At 33.3% G+C, this 26,074-nt stretch overlaps 1 protein-coding gene across 6 annotated transcripts in view; it reads right to left on the bottom strand.

Moving 5' to 3' along the window:
• Positions 1–81: 81 nt before the first annotated feature.
• FMR1 (fragile X messenger ribonucleoprotein 1) overlaps positions 82–26,074 on the bottom strand; it is a 33,450-nt gene continuing 7,457 nt past the window's right edge. Inside the window, exons 2-17 of one of the 6 annotated variants that reach the window (XM_080910327.1) lie at positions 25,357–25,409; positions 22,501–22,594; positions 19,707–19,778; positions 19,151–19,299; positions 17,748–17,841; positions 17,541–17,657; positions 15,207–15,377; positions 15,020–15,098; positions 13,717–13,826; positions 12,237–12,368; positions 11,699–11,761; positions 9,443–9,529; positions 6,759–6,954; positions 5,128–5,310; positions 4,481–4,563; positions 82–2,442 (exon numbers count right to left, since the gene is read on the bottom strand). In XM_080910327.1, coding sequence (XP_080766453.1) covers positions 2,332–2,442; positions 4,481–4,563; positions 5,128–5,310; positions 6,759–6,954; positions 9,443–9,529; positions 11,699–11,761; positions 12,237–12,368; positions 13,717–13,826; positions 15,020–15,098; positions 15,207–15,377; positions 17,541–17,657; positions 17,748–17,841; positions 19,151–19,299; positions 19,707–19,778; positions 22,501–22,594; positions 25,357–25,409 — 1,794 coding nt within the window. In that variant the 3' untranslated portion in view covers positions 82–2,331. The remainder of the gene's footprint in view (positions 2,443–4,480; positions 4,564–5,127; positions 5,311–6,758; positions 6,955–9,442; positions 9,530–11,698; positions 11,762–12,236; positions 12,369–13,716; positions 13,827–15,019; positions 15,099–15,206; positions 15,378–17,540; positions 17,658–17,747; positions 17,842–19,150; positions 19,300–19,706; positions 19,779–22,500; positions 22,595–25,356; positions 25,410–26,074) is intronic. The other 5 variants (XM_080910328.1, XM_080910330.1, XM_080910329.1 and 2 more) reach the window with 5 other exon arrangements.

Raw genomic sequence — 26,074 nt, 5'->3', positions numbered from 1 at the left:
ACCCCAACACATTATTTTTGTCATTTGTGTCGAAATTTAAAACCAGAGCAAACATCTGTCAGACTAGTATTTGCTTTTTCATAAGTGCAACTTTTTAATAAAAATTTACATCTAGATAAGATAAACAATCTTCAGATTTTTGAAACTTTAATAAGATTTTAAAAACATGACTTTGAACTGAAAAACATACACATTTTGCACACAAATATTGTAATATGAATCAACTCCAACTCCATTTGAAAACATGTGAATCAAATTACAGTTTTAGAAGTTAGTAATTCACATTTAAGCAAGTTAGCGCCTTGCTGAATTCAGCCTTTGTAAAAAAGAGACTTAGTGCATATTTTAACGGTACATTGTGACTGTGTACCAAATGTTGATTTTTCACCTTATTAAACAAGATTATGTTCTTGAAAGTTGGTAAATAACGGCTAATCTCCTATGACATGTGAAATTTCCAATGGTAACAGTTACATTTTGTAACAGAACACTTTCTATAGATTTCTTTCCTATCTTAAAATTTTAAAAGCAATCATTGAGGATTGCATCAACATCAATTTAGCAGAGGAAGATCAAACTTTATTGAAACTGCTTGCATACAAAATATATTGCACTATAACCAAACAAATGTCAACATAAAATCCAATCTGTTGTCGCTAATATGTACAGAGAATATTGCCCAAGAGCAGTTACATTACAAGGTCATTCTACCTTGGTTAATTATCTACAGTATTTTAAACTGAACAACTTACAGATGATGTGTGCAAGGTACCAATTTCTGTTTTCAAATACTATACATTCCCAGAATAAATAACTAGAAATCAACATTAATGTTTGGCAATACTTTTTAAAAGATGTTTTAATATTTGTGAAATCATGTGCAGTTTGTTGCCATTTTATATGCTTATTTGTATGCAAGGAAAACTAAATGAAAAATGAAAATTCAAAAAATTCACAAAGTACATCAAAGGCAGAACTTCTGTTTGTACGGCTCTGTACAGATTCAGTGGTACCCCTACTCAGAGTTATTTTTTAAGAAAAATATAACATCTCAGAGTGAAGGCCCTTCACATATTTTTCTTCAGTAAATTTCATTCATTAAAAAACAGAATAAAAACAAAAAATAAAACTCAACACATCAAAAAAGAAAAAAAAAAAAGAATTATTTTTTTAACCAATTGTAGGTCTGCTTTTCAGTTCTGCTTCTACATTAGACTTTGTATTTCAAAGTTATAAAACATTTAACCTGCTTTCAATGTTTCTCAGACAAAGTACCTATATACTTTTGAGGGTTATTATGTATTTATGAAGATGACCTTCATATCTCCCCAAAATAAGCTTTAATGTAAATATGAATGAAAAACTTGACAAAACTTAGGGAGGACAAAGAAAAACTTTCTAAGTTGAAATTCGTCATCAGGCCAAAGAGCAGGCATATCCTACTAACTTTCGACCAGGAAGATTTGCAAGTAGCTGAAACATCTTTAGCCTCTCCCAAATGAAAAGATAGTTATTTCTTCTCCTGTCTATACAGAAAAATTACACATCCCTTCCAATAACACTATTTGTCATACTTCAGTGCAACAAAACAAAAACGAAAAACAAGTCCTATTCTTTATACTGCCTAAGCTGATGTTTATGTAAGGAAAAAAATATGGAAAGCATGCATTCTTCTATAAAGTACTAATGTTTGACAGGGTTTGCTACATCTTTAACATTTAGTGTTTCCAACTTATCTTCCCTGAACTCTGCATCCAAATATAATATTCCTACCTGCCAAGATATAAAAAAGGCACAGATCATACAACTTTTTTTGCTAATGAAAATAACAAATGTCACATCACACACATTTCTGGGTCCATTAAAATACTGGAAAAGTGGACCAAAACATAAACTGACACAGGACATGAAATGGCATGGCATTTCATGGAGACTTTATATGAGACTGAAGACAGAAATCTAGTATGATTACCACAAATGTGATTTACTCAGAAAGACTGAAACATACTGCTGAGTTATATAGCCCAATGCAGGAAAATGGTCATAGTTAATAAAGATTACTGCTTAGTATTTTTAAAAAATAAAAGTAAATTTCTGCCCTGAAGTGTTAAGTGTACTTAAAAGTTATGCTTCAAATTTCAAGATCTTTTTGTGCAAATCTGGAAGATTGTTGATTATGGCCAATATCAGAAAAATTCTTTGCAGAATTTGTGTTCACTTCATGCCCTGTGCCATCTTGCCTACTATTTGTCTTTGGCCTAACAAAGTTTTCTAAAATGGAGTAAGAATTACGGAAACGGTAGAGGAAATATAACTTCGGAATTATGTAGTTTAGGGTACTCCATTCACGAGCGGTTGCAGCCCATCCACACTTTCTGGCTTTTCCTTCTTCTGGTTACGATCTTTACCCGTGCGCAGCCGGCTCCCTTCACTGGAGGCACTCTGTAATAGTTTAGTATGGACACTCCTTTTATTAGTGCAGTTAACTCTTATCTAAAACAATTATAGCTGTTATATATACATACACACCAGATCCTACATAAATGGCCTCACAAGAAATGTTAAGCCTAAAATATGCAATCCACATGTTCAAGGGGGAAACAGGCAGCTGGATCTTTGAGTTCCAGGCCACCCAGTGGAATCCTGTCTCAAAAAATAAAAGGGGAATGCAGATCAAAATAGAACTGTAAGAAAGTAAAGCATGGTAGGCTCTTTATTGTTTTAACTTTTTAAAACAATATTATTTAGCTGGAAAATAGTAGCCATCTCATTGTGTCCAATCTATAAGAAAAAAAAATCACTTTGTATTTTCCAACGTTATGTTGTAAACAAAATAAAATAATGAGACTATTCAAAACACATTACTATTATTGACTAATAGAAAATATATATGCTATAGGTAAAGTATCCGGCATACCATATAGATACACATGCACATACACAAAGCACACCTCACAATAAATCCAAGAGAGACAAAAAAATAATGTCTTCCTATGACAGGTTCACCTGAATAAAAAATTCAACTAGACAATTCATCAGCTAACCTTAGTTCCCACCTTTACATGTATCATGGTATCAGTAAGTTTTTCTATACCAAAAGTTCCACCCGATCCTTTAGAAACCTCTTTTATAGTTGCTTCAAAGTCTAAATAGTGGGGGCTGGGAAGATGGCTCAGCAGTTCAGATCCCCTGTTGTTCCAGAGGATCTGGGTTCAGTTCCCATGTGCCCACATGGTGGTTCACAATCACCTGTTAACTAGTTTTAGAGGACCCAATGCCTGATGTACCTACATACTCATACACATAAAATATATACATGAAAAAACCAAAAAGACATTGAGATTCCAAATAATGTCTAGCATAAATTTTTGATTTTAGCTTGTATCAGTCTAGGAACCTGGAAGTTGTCAGTAAGAAGAATCAAATGGTCCTCTAACTTGAATAACTTGAATTGTGAAGAACAAAATGGCAAGGGAAAATCTGGAAACAATGATTTGTAGAACTAAAATCCAAGGAAGGTATGAAGATTAATGTAACTTAAAAATAAAATTTTAAGGGGTATAAACTATTTTAAGTGTCAATGACAAACTATCTGGTCCTTCAGAAAGGACCATGTCATGAAGTTAAGAGTCCCTTAGAGTTGGGATAGATTCAGAAGATTCTACTTTAACATTTTGAGTTAAAATTAGCTAATCATGTATACTGGTATCTAGGCAGAAAGAAACTCTTATTTGTTTTAAAATTTAGAGTTAACCTTACAGATAGTGAAAGAGACCATGAGTTCTGAGAATCAGATAGCAAAGTGAATGAGTATCATTCCACCATATGCTAGCTAAGTAACTGTGGACACTGAACTGCAGCTTCTGCTTACTCACCTATAAATTGGATAATAAAACTTCTTACCTCAGTGGATTACTGTAAGATTAGGTGAGATAAAACACACATGAAGCTCTTAGTAAAGGTGCCAGGTGTGTTCAGGGAGTAAATCTGAAATTACTTAACAACTGTTTAAGCACTGACAATAGCTTATTTGAGAAGGGATTCTCAGATAAGACTGTGCTTGTAAATGAATAGCTGACCTACACACAGGGCATGGAAACAAGCTAAACACCGTAAGTCCTATCTTGTCATAACTGCAAGACAGATAAAGACAACAGGTTATCCCTGCAGTCAAAGGGAGAGGATCACTTATTACATTTCATTCAGAATATTTGTTCCAGAGGGTTGGAGAACTACCACAGCGTCTACAAAGTACAATGTGGCTGCCAAAGTGTTCACAAATATCATATATTCACTGGAAAAATCCGCATACTAGTTGTCACAAAGAACTAAGACTGTCCACAAATGTAATGCTGAAAAAAAATCATACTGTATGAACATATCATCTTTGAACATGCTGAAAAATAAAGCAAAGTAAGCCCTCTCCTCTCAAATTGCCATATTCAAACTACTTAGATGGAAAGAATCACCTAAGCTTTACCTGCAGGGGTCCATCAGCTGTCCTTCCTTTAGCCTCTCTTGGATTACGTGGACGATTATCTGTTCGGGAATGATCGTCGTTTCCTGTATATTTTAAAGATATTTAACAGTTACTGACTGTAATTTGCTCAAAAGTCTCCATTTTCAGATTCCCCATTCAGACAAACAATGGAAGCTAAAATATAATTTAGAACCTACCAATTCCAATTGTACAAGCTAATAATCTATTCTGGTAACAAGAAACAAAATATTCTGAAGGTATTATCTTATGAATCAACAGGTCAATCTGGATTAACAATCAGATGTAATTAACAATCAGATTGTAAGGAAGTCTGTCTAATATTCTTTTATACAAATGAAAAAGTAATCATTTGCTATGATGATGATGATTTTTACTCAGCCTCAAATAGCTAACAGTTTACTTTTAATCTTTCTCTCTCTTTAAAAACACTGTTAGATTTTTTATTTCCAGGTGTACCTGTATACCAGGAGGCCTATATACCACAGCTCATGTATAGGCCAGAAGATAAGTAGCACTCCTTTCACCATGTGGGTCCTGGGGATTGAACTAGGGTTTCACAATTGGCAGTCAGTACCTTATCCATTGAACCACCTCGCTGGCCCTTAACCTTTACTTCTCAGCTATACCTTTGAAGCCTCCTCCTCTTCCTCTTCCTCCTTGTCCTCTTCCTCCTCCTCCGCGCCGCCGTCCGTCTCCTCTGCGCAGGAAGCTCTCCCTCTCTTCCTCTGTTGGAGCTAATGACCAATCACTGAGTTCGTCTCTGTGGTCAGATTCTGTTTCAGAAGCATTTGATGCTTCAGAATTAGTTCCTATCGAGAGTTAAAAGTTATATACCATTGTCTGACTTTAAAAAAAAGGTTAACAGAAGCTTCCAGAGATGAAGTTTTAGGGGTGATTCAATATTCTATTTAAAAGCCTACCGAAGAATATACTCATCTGTGTTTTAAAACAAGTAATTTTAAATTCAAAGGGCTTGCCATATTTGAAGTAATTTTTTGTTATACATTTTAAAAGGTGTTCTGTTAGCTGCCTAAAGTTCAGCTCTGAATGTGCCATATTTTTTAAATAGCTCTGATGAATAGAAGAAAATTGTCTATGACAATGTAATAGTTTGATAATCAAAACTTCTATAATGAGAGCTTTTAATAGACACAGGGACAGAAGAATGTACACATTCTGGCCAACTCTAAAAGCAGGCCACTATGATTGTTGTGTCTCAGGAAAGGGACTCTTGTGGGATTATCCCCAATGAAAGGGGATATGCATTCCTGATGCATGGCCCACAGTATCCCTCCCACTACCAGTGAAATGACTGAACAAAGGATCACTTTAAACAACTGTTTATGTCTGAGGGGATTAATGATATAGGGGATGGGAGTCGGGGAAAAGAGTTCCACAGTGAGGTGGAAATTCATTGGTCAAAAGAATAAACTGATGGGAGGAGGGTTAAGGGTTAGGTTCAAGGTTGGCCTTTTGAGTAGGTGTTTTTCCCCACTCTGGAATATCATCACCTCTACTACCTCTCTCTCTTCCTCTGTTGGAGCTAATGAGCAATTATAGCTTCACCATTATAGCGTCACTCCTGTGGATCTTGAAGTCTTTTCCATCTTAAAGAGTTCCCTTTTGAAATGCAAATATTTGTGAGATGGATTATACCTTATACCATAATTAGCAAGTTACATAGTAGATACATAGTTGAGCAAGAAAGACAGTAGGAACTCGTAGCTGGGCACTGGTTTCACTGAAAGTTACTGAGAAAAAAGAAAGAAGTACGGATAGAAGAGCTGGGAAGGCAAAGAGACACTTCGCCTACTTCTTGACTGTGCCTATGGCTGACTTTTGCCATGCCACTCAAAATCATCTTATGAGCCATAGGATGCACACCCCTGGTTTACACAGTCCATCCAGCAAGTATGACCAGCACATGCCTGACAAAAAATGAGCCACAGTACACAAATGAAAAAAGTTTTGGCTATACAGTAATAAAATCAGGAGAGGTCTTAGGTCATCAACACACAAGGGCTTATGCAGATTTATCCCCAATTAGAATATGGACAGAACTCACAATTGCCCTGTGAACTATGTGTGTCATTAACGGGCTTTTACTCTACATGTCTCTTGAAACACAATTTGACCCACTGAGTTGGAAACCATGTAGTGAGAAACTGTTATAATGGAGTTCTAAGGAATATTAGAGATTAGCAGCTATTAAGTCTAGGAACAGATAAAGTTACTGAGGAAAATGCTTAGTTTGTACCTGAAGTATATCCAGGACCGCGTCTGCCGTGCCCCCTATTTCTGTAAGGTCTACTACCTCGACCCATTCCTTGACCATCATCAGTCACATAGCCTTTTTCCTTATCTGTACGATTTGGTGGTGGTCTAGAACTAGCTCCAATTTGTCGCAACTGCTCATCAATTTGTAATCTCTCCAAACGCAACTGGTCTACTTCCTATTTAAAATATACAAGATAAAAGTAAAAATAATTTGACATTTTACTTAGTAATACCTTTCTCCTTTTCATCAGATAAAAAAAGTATACTGGAAATATTTCAATTTCAGTTCTAAATTTATAGTAAACAATGGTAACACAGATTAGAAAATTGAATGGTCTTAAAAAGAAAGATTATTATTGATATACTTACTGATATCAAGACTTAGAAATATAACAAAAACACTCAGTTTTAAAGTTATATTGAGTAAATTTGAGTGATTTGGCACTGCTAATCAATTAGTCTATGGATAAGGCAGAGATATATAGTTTGGGGACTTTTTAAGATTGACTAAAACAATACTAAAAAAATATAAAAATACAGATAAATGACAGACATTTTAGGTTTAATCAACTAACCTTAAAAAAAGAAATCACACATAAATGAGCTCAATGAAATTATGTTGTCAGTTAATATCCTAATTTACTAAGTATTATGCTTGGGATATATTTTTAAAAGAACATGTACTATTTTGCACATAATCATATGATTCAGGATCACTTATTTTCAATGAACTAAGCATGCTAATAATATTCCTTTATATGAATGGGAAGAAATCCCTGGGTCTCACATCAAAATGCCTAGCTCTCTCACATCATGCCTTGAAAATCTCTTAAAATACTAAAACTCTGCTTAAACAAGCATTGAAAACAATATGCATTGGGTTCAACAAAATATATCAACTCCAGAATCCACTGATAGACCCTTTTACATATAGTATGTACAATAACATGGGATCTATAAAATGCAGATGAAACTTTCACTTTAATCCTTGCCTTTCTTGCATATCCATGACACCACACTTATTAGCTACAGGGAATAAGATCTGTAACTAAAGCAAATATCCAGTGTGTCAGTTAAGAAGAGGTCATTGAAACTAAGTTGTCAAAATCTTGGTTCTCACATGTGGAGGAAAAATGGTCAAACTGAGAATTCAGAGAACTTTACTTGGTCTCTATACCAGAATCTTTAATAAACTTGGTAGGAAAAAGGAAAGTCTACCTGAATGAGTGGCTTCCTGAAAAGGTGTATTTCTAGTTAATGAAATCTTTTATCTAGATATTGCATAAGAGAATGGTATTCCAGTTATTCTACTTAGGTAAAGCAGTAAGTTTTAGTGAGATGCTAGACCCAACCAAAAGATGATTTGTTGATGATAAGAATGGCAACAAAACAGCTGCCAGTAACAGACAAATATTCAATAGAGAAAAATAAATCAAAATATCTAAGAAAAAGCATTAATTGAAAGAACAAGGGACATGATATAATGCAGCCCTGTCTATCTAGGTCACAATAATTATTTTTAGTGAAGATTATAAAGAAAAACATACAACAGATTGCACATAAAACACTGTCCAACAAAAAATAAATAAGCAAACCAAAGTGGCATCCTACCCATGCAAACCTTGCTGGATGAAACCTTCCCACTTTTCCTTATTAACTGACCACCATTAAGAATGAACAAAATGACCAGGTACTGCACCATTTTTTTCTTTTCACTCTTACTTACTAGCAGACTGATTTACATTTTATTCTTTAAGTCAGCAAACACATCTTAAGGTAGGATTATAAATAAAAGAGAACTTATATTATTTTTTAGACTTTTAAAAAAAGACCTAATTGAATAATTATGGTATATATTTTAACAAATAAGACATTATAACAATGAAAACAGTTAAGATTTCATTTCATTAAATTTTATATTTGGGCCAAAGGGAAATTGAAAAAGTATTTATTGTAGGGCAGTGAATAGCCTAGAATTACATAACTATTTCATAGATGTATTGCCAATCCCATGCTCTTTTTACTAATAGCCTCTGGGTTCCTACTTCCCAGCTTGCAAGCTAATGAAGGCATAACAGTAAAATCAGTAAGATGAGCTTATACAAGAAAGCACAAGTGGTTTATATTGTCATTAACACAATATAGAGAAAAGTATAAAGAGTAAATATTTAAACAGAGGACTTCACGAAATACTAGAATTTCCTTGATAAATAACATAGGAGGGACAACAAAGGCAAGTACACTGAAAATTTAGATTGGAAAACATCCATAAAAGCTAGAAGTTTCAAATATATACATGCATACATGCGTGCGTGTGTGTGTGTGTGTGTGCGCACACACACACACACACACACACACACACACACATATATGTATATATAAAACAATCATTACCTAAATGGAATCTAAGGGTTTAAGAGAAAAATAACTATAAATATAGGAATGTATTGAAAACTGGGATATTAGCCTTAAGATTTACAATTAAAAATTAACTTACACTTTTAGAAAAAAATAAACTGAAACAATCTATTTTGTCAATTATTTCTACAAGGTCATATACTGTTATACACAGCTTAGAAGGAGCCTAGTTTTGAGAGGATTTATATACAGTTTTTAATAATTATATACAAGAAGATTAGAAGTTAAAAGTCATCCTGTCCTCACCTTTAAATAGTTCAGGTGATAATCCAAAAGAACAGTGGCATTAGCGATGCTGTCTTTTGTTCCCACAAAAACAAATGGTACCATACCCTGAAAAAAAAATTGTAACAGTGAACCTAAAGAACTAGTGATGGTTAATCTGAAAACAAAACAAACACACAAAAAAAAACTAATGACTAAATCCCTAGTAGAGGGTCTGGTGAGCAATAAGTATACAAACGTCTGTTTAAAATATAAATCAATATGTAAAACCAAGGGCAGATCAGTATAGTAATTTCTTAAATATCATACTGTTTTAAAGACAACCATTTAACGTTGGCAAAATAACCAATACTTAACTAAAAATTAGGCAAGCTTTATTGTGGTAAACCAGATGAATAATTATGCTTTAATTCATTCACTGTAAGTTTTACCTAAACCAAATTTAGTTTAAAATCAGATACCAAGGATACAATAGAAAAAAAAAATTGCCAAACAAATCAGCAGAATCCAAATCATGAACAAAAATTAGATTTTAAATTAAAATACACTGAGTACTCAGTGTAACTACAACAAAAAATCAAGGCAAAATCATAAGCATAATATTTAATAAGTCTAGAAAATTTCAAAAACATATTATAAAAAAATCTTACAAAGTTAAATCATAAGAAAAACTTTGATCTTCTATGCACGCCACTTTAATATAGGGATCATTTTAAAGGTACAATCTAAATACTTGTATTTCTCATCAGCATAAGAGAAGAAAAAAAAACATTCCATATCACAACCAGTAGGGAAGTCTAACCACAGGTGTACAAAGAGGGGACATATAAGACACAATCTAAGCTGAAAACAGATCATTTTGCTACAAAGGAAATACATGGTTATTGATACTCACACATGACTAATAAAAAGTATTACAGTTACAAGTGTTTGGCAAGGTATAGGAAAACAAGAAGCTGTCTCTTGAGCAAAATGTCCCTTTTTCCTAAAAGAACATTTCTTAGAACATGTAGCTATTGTTGGGATGCTTTCCCTAGTTATATTCAGTATATAGTAGATTTAGAACAGGAAGGAAGGACATAGGATTTTCCATTCTTGTACAAGAATGTTACTATTGATGAAGAATAAAACTTAATCCCCCAAAAAGATTACTTATAGGCTGATTATCATATAGTAGGCAAGGCACTGCTTCCTAGTAGCAGTAACTATCTGAACTATCAGGTGCCAAAAAAAAAAAAAAACCTTGTAAATATTTTCTTTTTTGTACTACAATATAAAAAGTGCCCCCTCCAATATTATTCCTTTTCTCACCAGCATAGTAACAAAGGCTTTAACTGTACTATTTCCAAGTGCTAAATATCAAGTCATGGAATACTACATGCTTCCCAAGTAATCACCAAAACAAGCTTTTAATTCTGTGCTGTAGATTTAATTAGGCAGAATTCGAAGAACATCATTTAAAGCTATTTTCTCTTATAGCATGGTACAAACTGTTAAGAGTATCAGGGACAAGTCAAGTGTCTAATCAGAAGATCTGAATAAACTGAAAATATAGAATACCAATATTAGGACAAAGTGATTCTGTTTTCTAAGATGAGAACAGGGATGCCCAACAGAAGGGAGTATCCAATTCACTTGAAGTTTTAGTTCTTTGTATAAAATGGCATTTTTGCTTTCAGTCTTTTTTTTTTTTTTTTTTTTTTTTTTTTTTTTTTAGTTATAGCATCCTTATTATAAGCAATTCTCATATACCAGGAAGGGGCCCTGACGTCAAGGAGCTTACAATGTGGTTGAATAGACCAACAAGAAAACATCTATAAACATGCTCTTGGTGAGCACACAGGAAGATGGAGCAGGTGGGAGACCTGTGGTAGGCACACAAGGAAAGCTTCACACACAACAGGGTCAAAGTGATAAGGCAAATGCAGGAAAAAGAACAGTCTGGGTAGAATAAACCCGCACTTGGGTTTCTAGTGTATACATCTAAAAGCAGCAGAGATGATAAATTTTAGGGAGTTCCAAGAACTTCAGTAGGAATCAAACTTCCTAGAAGACACAGCAGGAAGACTGGTAGAAAATGACACTGGACATGTAAGGGAAGAACTTCTAAGTGGAATGAAGATGTTTGAGATTTAGCTCAGGGCTGTGGATCCAAATACCCACAAACACTCCTTCATCAGCCCCCAACCATGAGGCTCATTTTCACTTTTTCTTAACAGGGGGAATAAACATTAAAATATCAACTTAAAATGTATTTTTCAAGGAATGGTTTCCTACCTGCCAAGCCTTGGGTTCAGGTTTCTGGGGTCCCCCTGCTACAATTGATGAAACCACTAACACCTAAAGCAGTATAAGGAATGCAAGTGATGTGATTAACTATAATGAACACAGAAGCCTGAACGCAGGACTTTCACTGCAGGACTTCTAAATGCATTTCTAAATAGTTAGTTTAGTTCAAATAGTGAAAACCTGTTTCTAAAATATGGTTTTAAGTAGTTACTAACATATCTAATAGAAGATACACTTTGAGTTACAACACCTGCAAAATTTAAGGAGTTTATAGCATGAAAAAAAAAGTCCACCCTCAACAGAAAATAAGTGACCCCATTAGGTTTACAGCTTAAGATTTGTCACTGAATAAATTGAAAAAATATGCATTACTTTGTTTTGTAATCTCATATGATATCAATCCTATGTGAAAACCTAGTGTAAGAGTAGCCTACAAATCTAACCAGAGAAAACAGCCCAAATACCAAATGTGGAATCTGTGTCAAAGAAATTACATTTAGTGTGGTTAGAGGTGACTAATTCTTACCCTCTGGACTTTTGTACTGTTAGGTTGAGAAAAATGAGTGTTTTCCTTTGTATCTAAATGTTTCTTTTCTTCAGAGGAATTAGGTCCAACCCTTGAATTATTGGAAGGTAGGGAACTTGGTGGCATAATTTCCTTGATAAAAAACATAAAACACAAAAAGTTCCAATTTTATGAGTATTGAGTTCAATTACTGCGAGAATCACAATTGTTAAGCATAGCCACTTAAAATATTTATAAAGAAATCTGAAAATTAGAAACAAACAATGTTTAAGGTTCACATTTTCCCATTAACAATGTTTAAAAATACAGTTTACTACTATAAAGTATTTTGACATATAAAATTACAGAGCATAAAAATTATGCAATTAAAAAACCAAATCAGGGGTTAGAGAAAGATGGATTTTAGTAGAGGTTAAGAGTAAGAGCATATACTGTTTTTGCAGTGGAACTAAGTTTGGTTTCTAGCACCTGTGTCAGGCAGCTCACAATTGAGTGCTCTCGCTAGCTCATGTTCTCTCTCTCTCTCTCTCTCTCTCTCTCTCTCTCTCTGTCTCTGTGTCTCTCTCTGTTTCTGTGTCTCTCTCTGTCTCTCTGTCTCTGTCATACACAAACCCACATTTTGCTGAAAAAAAAAATAAACCTTAAAAACACTAAATGAATTTAACTTTAATTAAATACTCTTTTGCAAAAGAGAGTTAGTTAATGTGAATTCTAAGCTTGTGCATGGCCCGTATTTTTAAAGTACAACTGCATGAGCGATTCTGTGGCCCTTTCCACACTCCACACGAATACTTAAAAGCTTATACCAGTAAGCAAATGTCCAGGTAGATAGGACCAAAAGTTACAAAGTCGTGTTGGGAGAAGTGATCTTACATGCTGAAAAAGCACACACAAAATGAACTCACCACATAATCATCAAACAAGCATTTATAAAGGTTGTCTATGCATGTTTTTTGTCATTAATGGCTGAACCAGTGATATACTTTATAATAGCAAACTTATAACTACCCATTATAAGATCACAAAATGAAGACAAATAGAGGTTAAAATTACTTATCTAAGGCCCAGCATTTAAAAACATTAGTCACTGGGTGGTGGGGCACACTTTTAGGCATAGAATTCATGAGGCAGAGGAAGGCAGATCTCTGAGTTCCAGGTCAGCCTAGTATACAGAGCGAATTTCAGGATAGGCAGGGCTACACAGAGAAACTGTCTTGAAAAACCAAAAACCAAGCCAAATCAAAACAGTCTAGTATCCATATCCATAGTATTAAGCATGTCCAATAATCAGAACAATTATCAATAGTAGAATAAATGCCCAGTAGGCGCAAAGGCCTGGATTTGATTCAGAGTATCACAAAAACAACAAAAAAATTATATGTACGCAATAAAGCAGTCTCTGTATTAATACATTAAAAAATCAAGACATACAAAAGTCTTTCCTCTTAGACAAACCAGAAAAATAAGCACTATTACATACCTCTTCTTGTGGGACACTTTTCTCATTTTCAGCTTCAATCCTCACCCTCACAACTCCTGACTTGTCTACGATCTCTTGAATCAGTTTTCCATTTTTTCCTATTACTTTGCCTAAAATAAATAATTCATGTTTGGTTCTAAGGCATCACTCAAATCCTACAAGCACACTAAACTAAAACCATCTTACACATTCATATACATATACATACTGAATTATAAGATTCAAAAGAGAAGCTTTTTAGGAAGATAATTTAATTATAGATTAGTCTCATTGATTAGGTCATTATTTAAGCTCATTTGGTCAGACACTACGGCTGATTAATACTTGTGTACTGATTGGGTAATTTTGAAATTTTAAAGGTAATTCAAAGAGAACCCCTTATCTCACATAAGAGTGTATATTTTAAACTCACTGGTATTGTGGTTTTTAGCACTTGTAAAGCTCTACAAAAGGAATTAAGGAAAAAAAGGCTAATAAATGTATTTGCTTATTTGACAATTTCAATTCTCATCTAGCTCTGATTTACATTTCTTCATTTATATATAGGAGCTATTATTAGAATTATGTATGGCACATTTGCAAATGATGGTCTTAAGTTTCAAAGGAGCTTAGAAAGCTAGCTAAATATCTAAAAGGAACAAAAACTCTGCAGGCCAATGTAACTAACAATATTATTTCAATGCATTAATCACAATATAGAACAGCATATTCATAGGTAAAGCATACTTTCAGATAACTCTAAACTACAATGAAAAGGCTTGTATGTGTTCTTTAGTAACACCTGTTGAAACTCAGAAAAATCTAGTAGTAGTAGTAATAAATAGTTGTTTGCCTCACTGTATAAAAATCAATTATATATAAAATCAGGACATGGCTACTTTCATAGCCATCATCATACATGAGTATAAAGCAAGAATTTACAAATTAAGCACCATTAATTCTAGAAACCTACATATCAAGCATTCCAGATTCTAGGGGGAACTTAAAGCACTTATACAAGCCATGGCTGAAATGCTACTATATGCTTAGTTTGTCTCCTTACAGGAAGCAAAATTGGTAAAAAGGAAAAAGTTGCTTCCTAGCTATTTTAAGTAACAAACTAGTAAAAGATCTTGCAAAAGGATTTGTAGTTCTTATAATTATTGCCACAGTTTTGACTATTGCTGTGTGTGGCTTCCTTACTCTTCTACCTTGAACTCTTTTTAGGTCAGCGGTAGAGAACAAAACTCATGCCACTAAACCAGAATTTCTAATCTAAAAATTAATTTTTTGTGGTATATATCAATAGTTAATTTTGACTTACCTACTAAGTTTCGTGGAACTTGTATGACATCTTCAGCAAATTCCAGAAAGCTTCTAGCCTTTTTCACTGCATCTTGATCCTAATAAAGAAGGGTGAGTGGGTGCAGTATCAAGCAAGACTTGGCATTTGAAATACTATTTGTTGTGAGTGGGGGGGGGCGAATTGGATTATATGGTGAAATATTTACCTCCCCATAAATATGAAATGTGCAGGTATCCTCATCTAAATCAATAGCAGTGACCCCAGGTACTTTTCTAGCTTGCTGAATATTAGCACCATGAGTACCAATAGCTAGACCCATGAGATCTTCTCTTACGATGAACTGTTCATGAAATCTTGAAGCAAGCTGCCTTGAACTCTGAAGAGAAATGTACAACTGATTAACATGTCTTATCAATTTTTAAGACAATTTCATTTAGGTCAGCCATGTAAATTATCTTGACCCTGTATATGAGGGTCCTACAAATTGTTATAGTAGGAAAACTAATCTTAGAATCACACATAAGTTCTTTTGAGACTACTGAAGGTCTATGCCATTTAAAACAGTTTTTCTTTTTTGTTTGTTGTTAACAGGAAAGAGCTTACTGACAGTTTTTCAAGGTTATGTTTGCAAATCTATTATTTTGCAAGGCTGCCTTTGTTATTCAATGACATCCACAATGTAATAATTAAGGAGCAGACAAAATAGTCCCAATTAAGAACAGCTCACTTGGTCTGACAGACTCAATTCAAGTAACAAGTAAAAATGCTATCTTAAATTAAAAAAAATATTCACTGCTCTTATTATGGATATATAAGTACATTTTCCAGAAATGGTGATATTTTCATAGTATATTACCAGGTATGGGGGATCTAAACATCTTTCTGTTGAGATGTGGCATTAAAACAACACCCCCATACTCCCCAAACCCAAGGAGAAAATTCCTAAAACTTTGTGGTTTAGCAGTTAAGTGAACATTCCCAGAAAACATAACTCTCAATTTTGTATTACTTATATGTTCAGAGTCTGTAAGACTTTGTGATCTGAATCCACTAAAGCCTGATGAACTCTTTAAAATATTCAGCAATGACAAAACTAAGTTCCAATGATACCCCACATATGTGGATAATCACTGTCTTTAAGAAGCATATCAAAACTGAATGTTTAGTTCTAGCATGCCATTAATGAAAACCAAACAGATTAGTGGCTCATGTTGAAAAATGGGTATTTCTTATAAGGATTTATGAACCTTTTAAATATTAGTAGTGAAGATAATAGGCATGCACATAGTTTATCATTATTCAACACAGCAGATAATTTGCATGAATGAATATATCTAATGTAAGCAACTTTAAAAGAACAATAGTTGTTTTTAAAGGTAATAGTAGTAAAGTATACAAAAATTTTCCAAGAAGTTGCATTTTTTTTGGATCTTGATTCATTACCCTGGTTCACCCTTCCCATTGATAATTTATGAATACATGTAAACCAAAAAGGTATGGCAAAGAACATTCAAGAATTAGATACTTAAGAAGAGGTATATGAATACATGTTCATAATACTCACAATGAAATTAAGAAGGCTGCAGTGGCCTAAAAGTTATGAGAAAATCACTAAACCACCAAAGTGTAAACATGGGGGACATCAAGAAAGAATGAGAGCAAAAAAAAAAAAAAAACCCAAAAAGCAAACAAACCCCCCAAAACAATCAAACAGACCTCAACAGCTCAACAGCCATTTGGCAAACAAAAGTAAACTTTTCTTTTCTGTTAAGAGTTCATCAATCACACACCAAGTTGGAAAGTGGAAATTTTCACTTTTCACAGCCTTGACTACCTTTTCTCTTAAACTTCAATTTGTAACTTCCTTTTTCTTTTGCTATACCAATTGATGATTCCCCCTAAAGAAATGAATAATGATGAGGGACTCTTCAAATTGACAGTAATCTACTTAAGTTGGTACATTAAAACAAAACTCATTTAGTTTCTATGGTAATGAATGGAAGTACTAGATAGTTATCAATGAAAATAAATGCATGGTGATGGCAATTATTGGAGAATTAATAAAAGTAGATAAAATGCACCTTAAGAGACGAAATAGTAAGTTAGGGAAATAGCCTCTGGCAGGAATCTGAAGACAGGAGTTTTAAAGAGTGACAACCAATTAGAATGAAGAAGTTCTATACCCTTTTAAACAGAGATAAACATACATAATGAAAGGAATAAGATTAGATATTTAACTATCTTTCAAGTACTTTAATGATAACATGTTACATAGAAGAAGCATTGTCTCACTTAAAGTAGCTTTGACAAACTTGTGGTAAAAAATTAATGTTCAAATTTTCCTTAAAATATATGACTGCTGTGTAATTTTAAAACATCAGGCATGAAATTTTTAGTATGCTTATATTTGTACAATTTATATTTCCAAAATGGAAGAAAATAGAAAATAGTAAATAAATAAGCTGTCCATACTTGCATTTGAGAACTATATAGCTACTTCTGGACAGCCTTACCAACAGTGCTGGGGAAAGGAACATACCTCCAGTTGTTTACTGGCTTCTTCATTTCTCAGTATAAGAGACAACTTGGTGCGCAGACTTCGAAAGTGCATGTCAATCAACATGTGGGCTCTCTTTGAGGTGACTTCATTGATGGACTGAGTGATTTAAAGTTAACAACACTGTTACCAAAGCAAAGGTCCCTAATGAAATAAACCAAACTAGACAATTAAAAAAAAAACACTCACCAAAATTACCAGCTGGTAATTTTCTGGATCATAACTTACAGAGAAGGCACCAACTGCCTTTTTAAAATCCTTATGTGCCGATTCTTTGGCACACCTACAAATAAAACATATTCATCATTAACATGTATGATCACCAATCACTAACACAACATATGCAGATAGAATTACACTAAGAACCAAGGATTTATACTAAATTTCTTTTATTGTAAAATCTAGCTCTATTTACAAATTATGTTCTTTTACTGTACATCTTTAAAATAGTTAAAGCAAATATTTAACACAAAAAGGGTAAAAAACGCAGCTAATTAAAACATTTAAAATTTCTTTGGAAAATTTTATGCATAAACACTGCATCCACATCCCCCCATCTTTGTCCTTTTAGCTATTATTTTTAGCATTTATTTACTCATGTGTTTTCATGTGTGCACATGCTGATGTTATTCTAGGTTAGTCTTAAACTCAATTACACAACTGAGGCTGGCCTCTACCTCTCAATAGATAACAGGTATGTTTCATATCTGGCTAAACAGTTATGCTCTTAAGGAATTTCTATTAGGGTTAGATTGCTGAAGAAGTCACATTTATCGGAATTAGTCTTTTCTGTATAAGTTTTGATTTTATTTACACATGTCAATATTTTTTGTGGTCAAACTAAAAACTTATGGAGATAAGATACAGGGTATCTGAATTCTCTCTTTTCTCTTTTAAAGAGGAGCAGTTATATCTGTGAAAAGAGAGATGAAAACATAAAAATTACTTGCATACATCATCTCTAGAATTAAAAATGAAAATTATATGTATTCTGAACTATAATGACATTTATCTAGCTTAGTAGTCCACATCACTTTCTGTACCTTTAAAAGTTTATCTCTTATCTGAAGTGTTTAACATCATTCCAGATAAAAGATTACAGACAGGGCTTTCCAAGCCTCTTCAGCTCTAACTTTGTATGTATTTTTCAGAAAATATTTTATGTAAAAGGGAGAAACTTTGTAGTCTACAATGTCACTTTTGATAGAATTATCGTTTTGTCATTTTCAAAATTTTAAAGCTTATGAAAAGAATCTGTTTAGAGAGCTCAGTGTAAATTTATAAACTTTAGCCATACATCAAGTAAGTTTAAACAAATATAGGATTTGCTTGATTATATAACTAGGAAAAAAAATTATTTTTCCTTCCTTATTATAACCAAACTACTTTTGCCAAAGATACAAAACATACTATTTTAAAATTTACATTCTGAATTAGTAACTTATATCAATATCTTAATGCATATGTAGTAAACTGTATACATTTTAATTTACATATGCATATGTGTATATAAAAATGTATATTAATAAAAACACAAACACTTGCATGTTCCCAGCATTTTTTCATAAATCATTTTTTTTATATCAACTTACATTTGTCGTAAATCTTCTGGCACTTCCAGCTTAATCTTATGGAAAGTATCTTTAGTAGCAGGTTTGTTGGGATTAACAGATCGTAGACGCTCAATTGTGACAATTTCATTATATGTAGCATCACATGCTGCATATTCTATCACATAAAACTGAGAGAAATTAACAAGTCATTCTTAGTGATATTTTTTAAAAGAATGGAAAACTTTTTAACTTTCCCTATTTTTTTGAGATAGGAACTCATAATAGCCCAGACTAGCCTAGTACTTATTATATAGCCATGGATGACCTTGAACCCTGATCTTTGTGACTCAGCCACTTAGTGCTGGGATTAAGGGAATGGATCACCATGCCCAGCTCCTATCATTTTAAAATATAAACTCTTTGTGTGTGTGTGGGGGGGGATAGAAACATATAGCATATAGAAACATAGTATACCTATAATAAAAACATTTCTATAAAATGGCTTAAAATTAGGCAGCAATTAAAAAATAAATACCAAAATTAAATTGTGAGTTTAGAAAATGTAAATAGTATGAACAAATACGCATTTTCCTACCTCGCCCTTTATCATCCTCACTTTAGCTAACCACCAACAGCAAGGCTCTTTTTCATTTGCTCTGGAATAAACCTACACAAAAATTATAAAACAGAATACTTATGATTAACATAATTCTGAAGGAGCAGACATTAGACACTGAGGAAATCTTAAAAAGTCTGTATGTATCTTAGAAATAGTATGCCATATGACTTTAACCAAACTGTACATATATGTTGATTTGGACAAAGATACATAATTGAAAACAACTTGAAAACTCATGGTTAAAAGCATTTTGCTTACTTCTCTGATCTACATTATTAATACTTAGTACTGTTGACATGAACACTTGTAAAAAGCTGATATTCATAACATGATTAGATTTTCTTCTGTAGGTATTCAACGATCTACAAAAATGTATCTGAAATCATATAAGCATTATTTCATTTTATTATTACAAGGAAAACCAATACAAAGTTAAAGAAAAAGGCAACAACTAAATGTTCACTAAGAAGATAAGAAGATAAGCTCACTGATCACTCTCAGCTTACTGTAGTCCTGGCCTTCATTTCTTCTGAAGGCTACTCTGCTTTTCTGGCTCTTCCTTTTAAAAAGGACAAATCTATTCATGCAAACTTTAATACCACTTTTCTGGCTTTCATACACAGCTCTAATAATCATCTCTCAGGAAACCAGTCCAAGTTCATTTGCAATGTGTAGCATGCAATCTTTTGTGAAGACACTAAAAGATAAGCATTAATAGAATGTAAGTGCCACGATCTGCTATGCCATCTCACTAGCTTCTGAGGTCAGTTTTATGATGCATCTCACTGGGATTCAACTGTTGTGCAATTAAGTTGAAAAAAACAAAATGGTTTTCTTTACCCCTCCAAAGTATTGCCATAGAAACAAACACAGAAACTGGCCTTTGCTTTAACATAGCAAGAAGCTCACAGAGAAGGAAATACCAGAGGGTTTTTGAGGAAGAACAAAAACCTTTATTTACTTGGTGATGCTATAGGTGCTCATGTGGAAGTCAGAGGACAATCTCCAAGTATCTGGTCTCTCCTTCTACCATGCCAGTTCTGGGGATTTAACTCAGATCATCAGCCTTGGGAACAAGGCCTGTAGAGGTTTAGATAACAACTGTATTTACAAGCACACTATCAAACCTTTAAAAACATCAAGTACTGACAAAAACATATTCATATAGTTTTATTCCAAAATGCTCTTAAAAATCTGTACATGTATCTCTCTTTTTTTAAAAATAAAGTTGCAAGGAAAAAAAATAGACTGTATGGAGACTAGAAGCTCCCAGGATGAAGCCTAGATGAGCAGACTGAGGCCGTGAGCCTTCCAGACAATTACTACAGGAGAATAAAAGATATGTCTACAGAAAAAAAAAGATTTCTTGCAAGGCCAAACCCAGAATATACTAAGTACAGTTTTAGGCTAATAAATGTGTTATTCCTCATTTAAACTGCAGAGAAAAGAACATAGGTTTGAACATTCAGAGACCTCCAACTGGACTCTGAAATATCACTGCTGCCCCTTAGCTTTCTCTTCTTTCATATGGCTTTAACCTATCATGACATTAACTATTCCAGCTAAAATGTAATCTTATCAAAGGGAGAAGACTGTCCTATTTTGATGCACCTGATATCCTGAGCAGAAAATTAGCATTTAAGAACTTAACTTCATATTGCTTACCTCTAACAAGCACCTATATATTTGCTTTCTTCATACAACTATACATAAAACTGTAAAAAATAATGCAATAAACTAAGCCCCACAGAGTTTTTAAAAGGAGCTAAAAATGAGGCTTGGAAAGTAGGAGGTAAAAGAGACAACAAAATTTGTAAGATAAATAAAACTATAAGTCCAAAGTATAATACAAAACCAATTTCCACTGAGAATCACACATACAATAATTTTGATAAGGTTTCAACAGCAACTTTTATTCCAAAAGTCAAATGGAAAATGAGCAGGTAGTTCACAGTATGGCCCTTTAAAAGGACATTTCGGCTACATATGTGGTATAAAAGATATAGGTTTAAAAAATATATACTAGAAAGATACACTACTACTACTAAAATAAATTTTAGATTACTTGTCTATTAAATAAAATTTCTTTTTATTTTTCAAACAGGGTCTATGTAGACTTGGTTGTCCTAGAACTTAGTACTGTAGACCTGGTGGGCCTAAAACTCTTAGAGGTTCACGTGCCTGTTTTCTGAGTGCTCAATTTAAAGGCCATGTGCCACCACACCTGGCTCTAGAATTCTTTAAAATTTTTCTTTTAGAGGTAAGGCTCTCATATATGAACAATTGGCATCTAACTTGCTATTTAGCCAATGATGAACTATGAATTCCTGATCTTCCAACCTCCACCTCATAAGGGCTGAGATCATAGGCATGTAAATATCATATTCATGCTTTGTTAGAATTATTACTTTCCTTTGGAAAACTATTTTTTCCAAACTCATTTTGCTTAAAAAGTGAATATAATAGTAACAAATAAAGTATTACCTACACAAAGATTTAGAGATAGGGCAAGGGTCTACTAATGGGGTAAAGTAACTTGGGACAATAACAAGATATTCCTTGAGTGTGACTGAATAGAAAATATAAGTACCATACAGAATTTCAAATCATTAACTAAAAGGGTATGTCAAAAGAGTATGTCCATTTCAACTTTAACACTCAAGGTAGTTTAAACAGTGTTAAAAATAACACCATTTTAAAATCTTGTCAAAGAAAAGTAAATATACAGATGCCCTCAGTCCTTGGTTATTTCATGGCTTGGGGAACTCACCTCAACTTCATCACTTTCGTTTATATCTTTATTATAACCTACAGGTGGTGGGAATCTCACATCATGAAATGGAATCTGTCTCTCTGGCTGCCAGCTGCAAATAAACAAAATATCATTATTTGACATGCTTCTGGTGTTTAATGCAAATAGTGAACATGCTGCAATCATCTTTGGTTAAGTGTGACTCTTGGTTTAAAGAAGCAAATGCCTTCAAATGGCCAGTTTTTGCTGAGTGGTACATAATAACAATGTACAGACATTTAAATGAAGTCTACATGCAGCATAGCAACCTGAGTTTCCACACAATTTTTCTAAAGACAACAAATCAAAACTATTACTCAAAGGGATTTTCTTTTAATAATTTTAACTGAGACTTTAAAAGCCCAAGTCTACAACAGAAATTCCTTTGATGCTTAAATTAGTATTGACAATTGTTAGTAATATCATCAACATAGTAATTGCAAAATAATTCTGACTAGATTCCATCAACCACAGTAAATATCCTCTGCTTCCCAAAGCAAAATGGCAGTCAGCACATTAGCAATTCTCAACTCACTTTTCCCCCTTTAAATTTTAGATCCCACGAGGTAGTCAACTCTTGCCATAGGTAGCTGGATGCTGATCGGTATGATGTATCAGCATGGACTGGGTTGGTGGGGGTTCTCCTAAACCACAGAAACCCAATAGAGACAGCCTACAGGAGTTCAATTAAATTGTCTAATTTCTTAACTTAAAATATTGAATAGCTTTAAAACACCATACTTTTGTACTTACAAAGACATACTAATTTTATAAAAACAGTAGATGATTCAATCACTTAGAGCAGTCACTTTTTCCATTAAGAAAAGAGATCTGTTCTGTGTAAAAACTTCTGTGCCTGTGTGTCTGTGAATGTGCATGAACAGAGGCCAGAAGAGAATTTCAGATAGCCTAGAACTAGAGTTTCGGGTGCTGAGAACTGAATTCCAGTCCTGTAAGAACAGCAAATATCTTTAACTGCTGAGTAATCTTTCTAGCCTCATAAAATGTCTATATTTTGATATAGGGCTTTTAATAAAATACCACTGAGGAATATTTATCTGTCAATTTTTCTGTTTACAAACAAAGCACTATTGTGCAAGAGGACAAATAAGTCAGAATTTGTGGAAATCTGTTGAGTGATGAAATTAGACCGACTTCCCCCTGTGACTTATGAATACATTCAAAAAGAGCATAATTAAGCAGAATGGCTTTTTTACACTCACTGATAACTAGTGACTTTTTAACACGTTACGAATTGACACGTACATTTCACTTATAAGGCATGCAATGTAAAATATAAATTTCTTGGTTCCAAAGAAGTGAGAATAACTTTAACTCTAAGTACAGATTCAAAGATGTGAAATATAGAAGGTTAAAAATTAAGCACCCTAACTAAGCTATTCTTTCTAAACAAAAGGATCCTATTCTATAAAATAATGTGTTTTCTTTCATGGATTTCTGATCAATCTTTCTCTTTCTTTACCCCCCATTTTAGATGGAAAGCCAAAAAAGAAGCACACAAAGAACAAAGATTCTGCTTAACAGTTTACAGGAGAAAATGCCCATTTTTGAAAATGGTTTTTTACTAGTGAAGGAAATAAGCAGATAAATGTATAATCACATTGAAGCTAGAAGCATGGCTTAGCCATTAAATAATGCCTACGGCAGACCTGAGCTCGTTCTCAGCACCTTTGCTGGGCAACTTACAGCTGCCTCTAATTCCAGCTCCAGAGATTTGATACCTCTAACGTCCACCAACATCTGCACTCTTGTTGCACATACTCACACATTCATTTACATAATTAAAAGTAAAAATGATAGACTTTAAATACAAAAGAAGATGATTCCCCAAATTACCCATGATATCTTAAATAGAGATGTACTATAAAGTTGTCTATTGTTTAATGATGGACAGTAAAAAGGCAATTATGGAACTTTTGTTTTTACACATTCAGGAAAAGATATTCTATTATTTAAACTTGTAGACTAAAATTATTAGTCTGGAACATGGAACAGGGTTTAATATTCTGTTTGTCTTTTCATCTATATCTTTGTAAATGTGTACCAGGCATAAACGGTTACTACTTTGTCCCATTGATAGCCTAACGAATCTAAACTTACAGTCTAACTTCAGATTTTTCTAGGCAGTGATTATAGGTCTACTCTTAACATTTTAGAAGCAAGGTATTTGTTTTTAGTGTTCAGTATCTCCATGTCACACTACAGTTCAGGAGATTTACTGAGATAATAGCCTTTATTACTATGCAATGAATTTAGTGACTAGACTTTTCTTCCCTCAATGAAATGATAATAATATCTATACTATTGACTTTTTCATATAGCCCATATTACTAGATCTTTAAGTACTGTTTTATGATCTAGAAACAAAAAGCAGTAAAGATTACCTTTCATTATTATTGATTAAAAATATATAAAAAATAATAATAGCCTAATAAGGAACAATTTCTTCTGGTAAAATAAACCATAAAACCTACAACCATTTTTACCGTAAACATGCACAAATCCCCACATTTTCAACTGATCATAAAATAGTTTTAACAGACTATTTAAACTTTCAGCTCATTGAGAAGAATGTGTCTTTTGTTTTATAATCAAATGGACTTAAGGATCAAGATTATATAGTAAGGACCTATGAAGTCAAACATTAGCAAAATAGGGCCTTCCATGGATTTAATACTGAGCTCTCTGGGAGCTTTGTTTTGTAATAGGAAAAAACACTCAAACCAGACTTTAATTTTAAAAAATGAGGAAAAAAGGAATGGGTATAAAGCAGTAAAAGTCTTCAACATTAAGATTATATAGTGAGAAACTTACTTGTTTTCAAAAGCAACTGTTATAGAATCTTCATGGACATCTTTTACAAATGCCTGCAAGAAAAACCACAACAAATTAACTTTTAAACTCGAAGGCCATTTAAGAATAAAATGGATTTTTGATTGAAAACCAGTTTCTGATGTTTCTTTCTTCACCACATCTATTTTGCTAGGTACTATAAATAAGCTTTAGGAATACAAATTATTACAACACTAAATAAGAAAAACTGTCTCAGAGTTTAGTGTCTCAAAGTGATAGCTACACTGGCCGTGACAATTCAGTGTTGAGAATGAAGTTAGAGGTATACTTTAGGCTACATTATTAAAAATTAAGAAACTTATTCTAGAACCACATGCCTAGCAGTAATGATAAACCTGTAACTTATCCATAAGTGATCGATCCACTGTCTTTTCCCTCTTTTAATTTACCTATCTTATATTTGCTTTTTTAGGTTTCAATTCAGGAAGAAACTATAACTAAGTTAAATTTAGTTAATGCACTGTTATTTTGGAAATACTTAGAATGAATTCAATGAATATCTACTAAGATGTTCCTTTCCTAGCCCTGGTTAAAGTCTGACTTTTGGTAGTGCTGCTACTTTCAAAAAAGAAAATATTTTAGAAAGTGAAGATTTGACTGACCCTAAAGTATAAGGATGAATTAGCCAAAGACATTAGAGGATGGAAAAGCAAGAGTAAAAACATAGACAACAAAAACA

This window comes from Micromys minutus (assembly GCF_963924665.1).
Source record: "Micromys minutus genome assembly, chromosome: X".
In the NCBI taxonomy this organism is placed as follows: Eukaryota; Metazoa; Chordata; class Mammalia; order Rodentia; family Muridae; genus Micromys; species Micromys minutus.
The sequence above is the reverse complement of the archived record's forward strand: the minus strand, read 5'-3'. Positions and strand labels throughout refer to the sequence as shown.